Source organism: Pseudoliparis swirei, chromosome 19 (genome assembly GCF_029220125.1).
Source record: "Pseudoliparis swirei isolate HS2019 ecotype Mariana Trench chromosome 19, NWPU_hadal_v1, whole genome shotgun sequence".
NCBI lineage: Eukaryota > Metazoa > Chordata > Actinopteri > Perciformes > Liparidae > Pseudoliparis > Pseudoliparis swirei.
This window is the reverse complement of record NC_079406.1, coordinates 17,411,615-17,421,618: the sequence shown is the minus strand read 5'-3', so window position 1 is coordinate 17,421,618 and position 10,004 is coordinate 17,411,615. Positions and strand designations below refer to the sequence as shown.

Here is a 10,004-nt window from a genome sequence, read left to right as displayed (position 1 = left end):
GTGTGTGCGTGTGTGTTTCCAATCAACAACAAATTACTTTAAATCTTGAATAGGCCTACATCTATATCATGAATTACTATAAACACGGTTTATTTTTTGTTATGTTTAAAGTACCGTACAATAACAATATCAAACATTACAAAATAAGAAAGACATGAAGTAATTCAGGCAACCTCAAACTGCATCAGGGAGATGTATCTGTAACATTTATTACACAACGCTTATGTAACAAGGTATTCTTTCGATTCTTTGACGGCTGTTCATTTATTTTGGTCAGTGTCGTGTCGCGGGTGAATGACGTCAGTGAGACGTTTCCCATCATGGCGGCGGAAGGCTGTGAGGAGATGAGCGGCAACGGGGAGCTCGAGGAGTCTTCAGGTAGTGAGAGCAGTATTTATGAATGTGCGATGCGCCGTTTTCTCGTTTCACAGATATTCATGAGCATTGGTTTCATCTGCAAGTATTTGAAATAAAGGTCCGATGCGACTGGAGGCTTGTTGACAGGCATGACAAGCTAAGCTAGGCTAACGTGATTTCAAATGACGTTACACAGAACGACCCAGCTCGGAGGTCCGCTCACCAACTGTAGCGCACCTCACCCCGGGGTTTCAAAAAAGTGGTCTGCGGTCAATATCATTCTTAGCTATGTCGTTAGGTCCACAACATCCTAAAGGTAGAAGAGTCAGAGATCAAACCCGTGTGGACTATTTTTGTGAATGAAACCGATATCTGCAGGTGTCTCGAGGATAAAAGCAGAACATTACTTATTTACTTTTTGTTTTGTTGACTGTTTTTATCTCGCCTGCTGCGGGCGCTGCTTCAGCTGCATGACTAGTGTGACTGGTCAATGTTATATTTAGTTTGTTTTCTCTTCTCAAAGCACTTAGGCCTACTCTGCGCCGTATTATATATATTTGTAGTCTATCTGCTTATTTGTTTTGATTGGTTTCCTTGTAGTTTGTATTAATTTCCACACTTTGTTGTTGTATTGTTGGAACACCTGTTGGTGTTCAGGTAGCAGAGGAAGGTCAACCAAAAAAGAGTATGTATATTGAAAGAGTGGTCTGTGATATTGTTGTGTTTCTGTTTGTCGGGACTTTGTGAGTTAGTGATTGTGGCCAAAAGCTTCATGAAAAAAAGTTATGGTCAAAAAATCATCATCATATAATTGTCGATTTACTGACTCATTACCCATCTACCCCGTCTTCAGCCATGGAGGCCTCTGAGGTTGCTGCATCGCCTCCGGCTGCGATGGCAGAAATGTCAGAAGAGAACGGCAGTCCCGCCGTGGCCGGCGAGGCCCTCGTAGGCCCCGACCCTGTTACCTTCTCAATGCCACCACCTGCAGAAGACGAGGAGGGAGACTTTCCCACAGACTTTGAGCGCCTGTGGAAGGCCGCCCAGGACAATCCTCAAGACTTCACCACTTGGACTGACCTGCTGCAGTACTGCGAGCAAGAGGTGTGTGTTAGTTGTTTCGATGTGAGAGTCAGAGGAGAATCAACAGGGTTCAAATACATTTAATTTTTTTGGGCAACTATCATATTCTCCGTCAGTAAAGATGCGTTTATATTGACATCCAGTCAATGTTGGGTCTGGAGGCTTGCAGTAACTCTGAGTGACGTTTTGACTTCCATTTTCTCTCATATGTCCAGAGTCACATCACTGCCTCACGCAGAGCGCTGGAGGCTTTCCTCACTCGTTATCCGCTCTGCTACGGCTACTGGAAGAAATTTGCTGATCTTGAGCGCCGAGCTGGGTACAACGACAAAGCACAGGAGGTAAAACTGGAGAAAGGGTTTACAATTCAGTGCTGGTTCTTACTCTCACCATTTTAAATATACTTTAAAGTTTATTTTAGAAAACTTTTTTCACTGGTTTCAATGTTGTGTGCTGTGTCAGGTGTGTGTTCAGGGTCTCCAGGCAATCCCCTTGAGTGTAGATTTGTGGATCCACTACATCAATCTGCTGCTGGGAACACTGGATATGAACCTGCCCGAGTCGCCCACGCGGATTCGCTGGTACTTAAAGACACATCTTTTGTTGTTGTGTTTTATGCTGTTTGTCGTCAGTAAATCAACAATTAATGGCTGTTGTTAAAGCTGTAGTCTTAATTGTTTTCCAAACCTGGACCCGCAGTGTGTTTGAGGATGCGGTTGTGGCAGCAGGTGTGGACTTCCACTCAGACAGGCTTTGGGATCTTTATGTCGAGTGGGAAAAGGAGCAGGGCAACATGAAGAAAGCAGCAGCCGTCCTGGACAGAGTCCTCAAAGTTCCCACGCAGCTCTACAACACTCACTACGACAAGTAAGACCACACACACGTGAGCCGAGTGTGCGCCGGTCACAATTTCTTGGATTAGAAAATAAAAATGCCAATGTTATTTTAGAATGTTGTTGGGTAATGAATATTTTCAGCATTAAATCAACATACTATTGTGATCTTTCTTCTCTTGCTTGAACACCTCCTCTCTCCTTCTCCCCTTTTTACTCTTTTCTCCTCATTTTGCATCCTTCCCTCCTTCAGGTTCAAGGAGCACCTGAACAGCCAGGAACCTAAAGATGTGCTTTCCCAGGAGGAGTATGAGGAGCTGAGGACGTTGTGCCGGCAGAGTCAGAAAGCAGAGCGTGCCGAACAAGCCCAGGAAGAGGAGGAGGAGAGGCCGCCAGGGGAGGAAGAGCCCGCCACACCCGAGGGCACAGACACAGTGAGTAACTTGTGACTCACTCGGTTTGAAAGTTTCAAACCTTTATACGAGTGAGCTATAACATGATCAAAAAAATGATTATTTTGTATATTTTCCCACTTTCTGTGTTTAGGAGGAATTGATGCAGAAGATGAGGGAACAAGTGCTGGTTCGCAGGGACAAAGTGTACCAAGACAACGAGGGAGAAGTCCGCAAGAGATGGCACTACGAAGAATCTGTGAGTTTCCCCTTTCTCTCTTTGTTCTACGCTCTGTTCATTCATGACTTCTTCCATCTTTTTGTGATTTTCCTACCTCGCTACTTGTCTGAAACTCAAAAGCAAGGCTTGACAACAAACATGTTAACATATTTTACACGTTTGATACTTATGATGAGTTTTAGTACGAGAGAAAAAAACGTAATTTATTGATGGTGACCTTAATTTGGGGCGAAGGCCTTTTTCATTTTGTGAAAGAAGCCAACTCATGGATCAAATAACAGGGAAGTTAATGTGCCACCTTTCAAGAGTTGGTGTTTTTAACACTGTGCGATGGAAACATTTGAGTGGCTTTCAATCACGTATTGAGCTTCAATATTGAGATCTTTCTGAAAACCGAATCCCAAAATGGTCACAACCAAATAGTATTAATGTATTTTATTTAAATGTGCTCTACTGTTTGCAGTTTTACAGAAACTATTTAGAATCCTGGTACATTTTCTATTCCCCTTTTTTAATTTATAGTAATTTAACTGGTTACACACTTTCATGACTTACGGATTTATTTATCTCTGGCCTGTAGATCAAACGTCCTTACTTCCATGTCAAGCCACTGGATCGCCTCCAGTTGCGGGCCTGGCACTCCTACCTAGACTGGGAGATCGCTCAGCTGAATAAGGACACCAAAGACCCCCAAGACCCCCAACAAGGTCAGCTGTCACCCGTCTCAGAGGGTCTTCACATCTGTGGTAACATCTGAAAGCATTTAAAAACTTTGAATGCCATTTTCTCCTTTTTAGATCCAGAGCAGGCAGCGACCGCGGAGTCGGAGGTCACAGCCCAGCCCCAGGAGGAATCGAAGGATGCTGCGGTTGCCCAGGACGACAGCAGGGTTCGCATACTCTTCGAACGTTGTCTGATCGCCTGCGCGCTGTATGAGGAGTTCTGGATCAGGGTGAGGAGGAAAAGTGTGTTTGTCTGAGAGTCATATTTCTTGAAAAAACACACAAAAGGGCATACACTGGTCATCACTGTGTGTGTGTATATACATGTATATGTGAGAGATCTCTGTGTAACATGTTCTCGTATGTGTCATTCAGTACAATCAGTACTTGGAGTCGCAGAATATGGACGAGGCCCGGGCCATTTTCAAACGAGCCTGTGAGATCCACCTTGCGTACAAACCCAACATCCACATGCAGTGGGCCACGTTCGAGGAGAGGCACGGTACGACACAACATGAACACACTGTACCAACGCAGCTTCATTCGGTTTTCTTTTTTCAAATGTAAAATGCCTTAAGTCCGTCTTAACTTTTTCAGTATGCAGGGTTATTCATTTCAAGATACTCTGTGATGTAATCCATCAAATATGTTGTGAATGTCAGTCAAGTTCAAACTTTGTGAAGGTGACTAAGGGGGTCAAATGGTCAAGCTAATTATTGTGCTTGATAAGAAGCTGAACTTGTCATGTTTTCACTTATTTGTCATAAACTGAATATATACCATTAGAAATGTCTTTAATGTGGGTCCTCTAAGCCCTCTAATGCCCTTTTCATAATTCTAACACATTGAAGGTGCCCCATGGAGGGTTCTGTGTTCCTCACCAACACTCAGTGTCGTCTCAAAGTCAAGCAGACATTCCTTATGCGATCCCTTCCCTGCATTGTTCATCACCACTCATGAAATGTCCCTCATCTTTTCCATCAGGCGACTTAACCGAGGCCCGACGAGTGCTGGAGGCTCTGGAGAAAACGCTACCAGGGTTGGCGGTGGTCCGCCTTCGCAGATCGGCTTTAGAGAGGCGAGCGGGCCAGCTGGACCAATCGGAGGCCTTGCTGCGTGAGGCGGTGGATGAATCCAAAGAGAAGCCCACGTTACACGCTTTTTATTCCATCAAGCTGGCTCGTTTGGTGCTGAAGGTGGGCAGGAACCCCAGCAGAGCCCGCAGAGTTTTACAGGAGGCACTGGAGATAAGTCCGGTGAGAAGATCAGCACCCACACATCGACTAATAACACGGGCTTTTGGTCAATCTTCTCTCATCCCAAAAGTTAAGATTGTCATTGTTGAACACGGACGACGTTGAGCTTGCAGCAAGCTGCATATTGGGGGCTCAACATGCAGAGCAAGTTCTCCGTAACATTTATTGAACACCTCTAAATATCTGCTGATAAGTCTCTGTGTCCCCGCGCAGGATAACGATAAGCTGCACCTCAACCTGTTGGAGCTGGAGGTGTCGGGGGACCCCTCAGCGGAGGCGGTGCAAGAGTGTGTGACGCGGGCCCTGGCAGCTCCCCTCGCCCCACACACCAAGATCCTCTTTTCCCAGAGACGCCTCCAGTTCGCAGAGGACTACAGCAACTCTATCCAGAGGTCAGAGTTCGCCACATGAGTGGTTCTGTAAACCCTGATGAACAAATCACTCGTGGTCTCGGTCCTGAGTGTAGGTCTTCATGGTCCGTGTGTCCACTGCAGTGTGCTGTCCGTCTACGAGGAGCACCAGAAGCTGCTGAAGGAGCTCGGTGGAACGAAGAGAGGAGCTGAGAACGGGTAGATCTAATCAAATTCCAAACATTTCTCTCTCAGCTGCAGCTGTTCATGTTTAAAGTTAAATATCACATTGTGCGAGTGTCATGAATAGTATTTAGTTTGTTCCTTTTTCATGTTGGACAGGTTTCAGTTGTAATCTTAATCCACACAAAAAATCACACAACCGTAATTTAAATGTTTACGTTTGAAAATGACATAGTTGTAGCTCCTGCATCAGATTTAATGTATTAAAATAAAGTTCGCTTTGTAACTTCAATATTGATAGTTGAACATGGTGCATGCTGTTCTTTTTTCGTTTATTTCTGAGTCCTAGAATCAAAATAGGCTAAATGAAATAAAACAACAACTTGTTTCACACATTTTCTAGATTCAAGTGTTAATTTATTGATATTGTGTCCTCGGCCTTATTGATGACTCGGCTCACCCAGCTGGGAGAATCGTTTGAAGACAAATACCATCAGAAGTCTGCCGATAGGATTGTTTTCTTTGTTTCTGTGTAAATAAGATCTGCATTGAGATCATTAGTAACAATTAGATTTTCTTTTAGCGACGAGGACTCGGAGAAGCTGAGCAAAAGTGACGACGGCTCAGCTGTTGCCGTGTCCGCTGAAGTCCAACCGACCGTGCCGCATGTCCCCATCACGACCCCCCCTCCTCCTGTGATGGGCGCCGACGCCAGCTCACAGGCCAGCTACGGGGGCTACGGCAGCTGGTACCAGGTGAGATGAGTTTACTGCTTGTGTGGATGAAAGAATATTCAGGGGAATCTGTAAATGAACAAATATGGCTGGACTGACCAAAAGAATGTTGTTATTGTTTTATTTTAAAATCTCTACTTGGGCCTAAATATATATCTGACTTGCTCGAGCAAAAAAAACCTGCGAGAGTTCTTGCATCACTGGGCGAGTTGGGTTACGCTGCAGTTTGAGATGTGCTGTGTACCTTTCGATGTTTTGTTTCACTTGCTAGACCTGAAATACATTTCCCTAAGTACATTTGTACACTTTTTTTGTATAAACAACAAAGACCATACATGCCCAGTCGGTGCTCTACTTGTGCAACTCAACAGAGATGAGAAGGAGGTGAGATGGCTCATTTCTTAGCTACTCCATCAGCCGCATTGTATTTATCACCCAATCTGTCCAGTGAGTTGCTAGGTTTTCTAGTCGGTGTTTTACTTCTACGATAAGTGAATACTCATTGTTTGTTTGTGATTGTTTTCCAGCAGCCGCAGTACGGCAGCTATGGCAGCTACGGTTACCAAAACACCTGGAACTACAACCAAGGCTACTATCCTCCCAGCTAAGTGACTGACACCAAAACGCCACAGTAGACGGTTTTCACCCAGGATGACTATCAGCTGGACAAATGAACCACCCAGTCTTGCCGGTCCACCTTCTAAAATAATATCCCAGCATCCTCTCCTCCCCGTCCTTCCTCTGAGTTACCGCACTGTCCTGGATGTGATTAAATAAGGGTCCGGATTTGAGCTCTTTTAGCATGTTGTGTCATTTCAGTGTTGAGTCTTGAGTGGCAAGTGGAAAGACGATGAAAGGAACGCACTCCTATTCTCTGCGTCAGTGTCTCTCCATTTTAATCAGAACTATTTTTGTATTTGTTTGCAAGCTCTTCACTCCCGTTTTTAAACTCATCCAGTTTATCCAACTTCACAGGTGATGTATGATTGACATTTTGTACCATTCCAGAGTAGGATATTTGTTTTTTCTAATGTATATAAAGGTGTTTTATAGTGTCACAAGAGAGCGGTTTGTGTCATGTGTCCGTTTACTTGTACTTCCATAACGAGGGGGAAAACTCAACCGTCGCACTTAGTTGTGAAATGTAAACTTGCTTCTCGTATCTACAGTATTTCTAGAAATGTTGGGAGAGTATTCTGAACATCAGTCAGGCATGAAAACGGGTCAGGGGTGAAAAAGGTGAGGAGGATAGGCGCGGGGGGGGGGGTGACTTCCACGAACATCGATGTTGGACGTTGTATGATAATCTATAGGTCCTCCATTCTGACACCAAGTCAGTGATCGGGCCCTATAATAATAGTAATATTGTGTATAATATGGTCATTCATGAACCAACTTCCTTTTTTTGTTGTTGGCGTGAACAAGTCTTCAAGTCTTGTGCTCTGCTGAGCCATGAGTCTGTTCCTCAAGTCTGTTCTGCCTCTACCTGGTTGTCACGATCTTCTATACCATACCTGCCATAAATATCATGATGCAATACCATAAAAACAGTATACCATAAATACGATACTGGTATATTTATCTATAATAGTAATAAATAAAATATCTGTATGGTTCACTTTGTACCAACTTTTTCAACACTTAACAAATAGCAGTAATATTAGTATTAATACAGCAAGATATTAATGAAACTACATGGAGCCATCATAGCATTGATCAATGATTATACACTATGAGGCCGTTAGTCTCTGACCAGAGGATACAGAGTTCATCAGGAAGAGCAGCTGTAGAGTTACAGAACTTTACAGACTGAACTTAAACATTTCACTTCTGGCATCTTTTTTTATTTTTATTTTTAAAGCCGAAAATTCGGCCACTTAACGCCCCTCGCTGTGAGCGCTGCGCTGCGCGTGCAAACAACTTGACACGGAGCAGCGCGTGCGCTCTGATCGCTCTTTTAATGAAGTATTGAGACTAAAAATATGCTAAATCACATTGTTTTTAACGTGCGGGTACTTTGTTAGCATCGCTCCACCGTGCAGCGCGACAGCAGCAGAAGTAGCGGCTAACATTCAAGCTAACCTAAACCACCAAACGCTGAAGACATCTTGACGCTGATTGGCCGAGACGCGACACGTCCCATCAAAGATGTTTTATTGCGAAGAGCAACACTTCACAGTTTCTCCGCGTCCCACTCCAATCTCATAAACGCCGACCGGCCAATTGACCCCCGACCGGGTCCGTGTACGTAATGTTAGTTTGTTTTTTCGTTTCATTCCAAATACGGAATACGGAAAACACGTGGTTTTTTCGTTTTCCGTTTGAAAACCAAAAACGGAATACCACCTCCGTATTTCGTTTCTGCTGTCTGAAACCAAAAACGACAGAACGGAAGTGCTTAAAATGAAGTCAAAATAAAAGCCAGTGATACATATTCGTATTATGAATCAATATAAAGAATAAATAATTAAACGGGGATATTTTAACGATGCAAACACATAGCAGGGTAACGTTAGAAGACTATTAATTAGTCAATATAAAGAATAAAGAATTAAACCTGGATATGTTAGCGACAGTGGTGACGACGGGAAGTTTAATATTCATGTAGCCTACACAGCAAGAATCACCTTCTCACTTAATCGTTGCATTGTTTGATGCAACACAGTTCCTAATATAGATTAATCAAAGTAATGTTTCTGTGCAGAGACTATATTTCCACCGCAGAGTAAACGGTTCACCTTTATACCGCTAGATGGCAGTATACCTGTTATTGATACATATGTATTTAATGCCGTTTATTTCCTCTGATATTTATGTTCATGGTTAATTTCCAGCATAGTTGTATACATCATGTATTTCCTTGTTTTATTTGGGTCATTTTGGAACTAAACATTCCCACATGGAAGAGTGAGTATATGATGACCACAAGGCAATAGATATTGGCAATTGAAAAATAAAGAGACAGTTGAGTTTTTCTTATTAAGCAGCGTTCAGTTAGCACCCAGTCACAGCACCACCTGTGCTTCACCTGTAACCTTCATTACTACATCATCATGACGTCAACGGTTAATGGGGACAAGTTTTTTGTTTTGTTTTTCGTTTTATGTTTATATGCATTTGTGTGTATGTATAGTGTGTGTGTTTATATGTATATATGTGTGTGTATATGTATGTATATGTATACGTATGTATGTGTGTATATATATATATGATTCTTTGAAATAAGTTTTTTCGAGAAATCATAGGTTAGGGCACTTATAAGCTCGTTAGCTTCAGCCTCGACCCTTTCGGTCAGCCACTTTCTTCTTTTGTTGAATTATGATTGTTGTATATTTTGCTGATCGAAATAAACTAAATCATCATAAACATGTAACCTGTTCTGTTGTTACTCTGCTGTCAGTGTCTCTACTCCTCTGACTACATCACATCATCATCATGTAGTCCTTTGGTCTCCAGAAGGATGGAGCTCTGTGTTGTGTGAACATGTTTTGAGGAGCTGACTCCATGAGTTATTGTATCAGACTGAAACATGGAGAGCACAGCTCCTCACATCTCTAACATGTCTCACATAGGTTATAGTAGTGATTGTTCAGTGTTGTTGCCTGTGTTTAGCCGTATGGCTATATCTCTACATGTACATTTAAATAAGCCATATTCAGCTCAGAGCTTTCTTTAGCTTAGAGCAACAAGTCATGATTTTGTTTAGCTAATAGCAACAGGTCATGGCCTTCTTTAGCTCAGAGCAGCAGCTCACATGTACTTATATCTGATCCAATGACATCTGCACACTTCTAGATTAGTAAAGAAAGACAATCTTTGGTATTTTCTAATTCTTTATGTCAAGCACAAGTTA

General features: G+C 42.9%; 1 protein-coding gene across 2 annotated transcripts; it reads left to right on the top strand.

Annotated features, from left to right (window-relative positions):
* The first annotated feature begins 296 nt into the window (after positions 1-296).
* On the top strand, positions 297-7,216 carry si:ch211-114c17.1 (pre-mRNA-processing factor 39). 2 transcript variants are annotated; one of them, XM_056439834.1, is made up of 17 exons: positions 364-378; positions 1,015-1,042; positions 1,211-1,461; positions 1,656-1,781; positions 1,903-2,021; positions 2,140-2,307; positions 2,527-2,707; positions 2,820-2,924; positions 3,487-3,613; positions 3,704-3,858; positions 4,004-4,130; positions 4,613-4,884; positions 5,098-5,276; positions 5,379-5,453; positions 6,001-6,172; positions 6,480-6,535; positions 6,679-7,216. In XM_056439834.1, the coding sequence occupies exons 3-17, from the start codon at positions 1,213-1,215 to the stop codon at positions 6,761-6,763; spliced, it is 2,196 nt and encodes a 731-aa protein (XP_056295809.1). In that variant the 5' UTR covers positions 364-378; positions 1,015-1,042; positions 1,211-1,212; the 3' UTR covers positions 6,764-7,216. The 2 variants fall into 2 exon arrangements, with proteins under 2 accessions (XP_056295810.1, XP_056295809.1); XM_056439835.1 differs by lacking the exons at positions 1,015-1,042; positions 6,480-6,535 and having other exon boundaries at positions 297-378.
* The last annotated feature ends 2,788 nt before the right edge of the window (positions 7,217-10,004 follow it).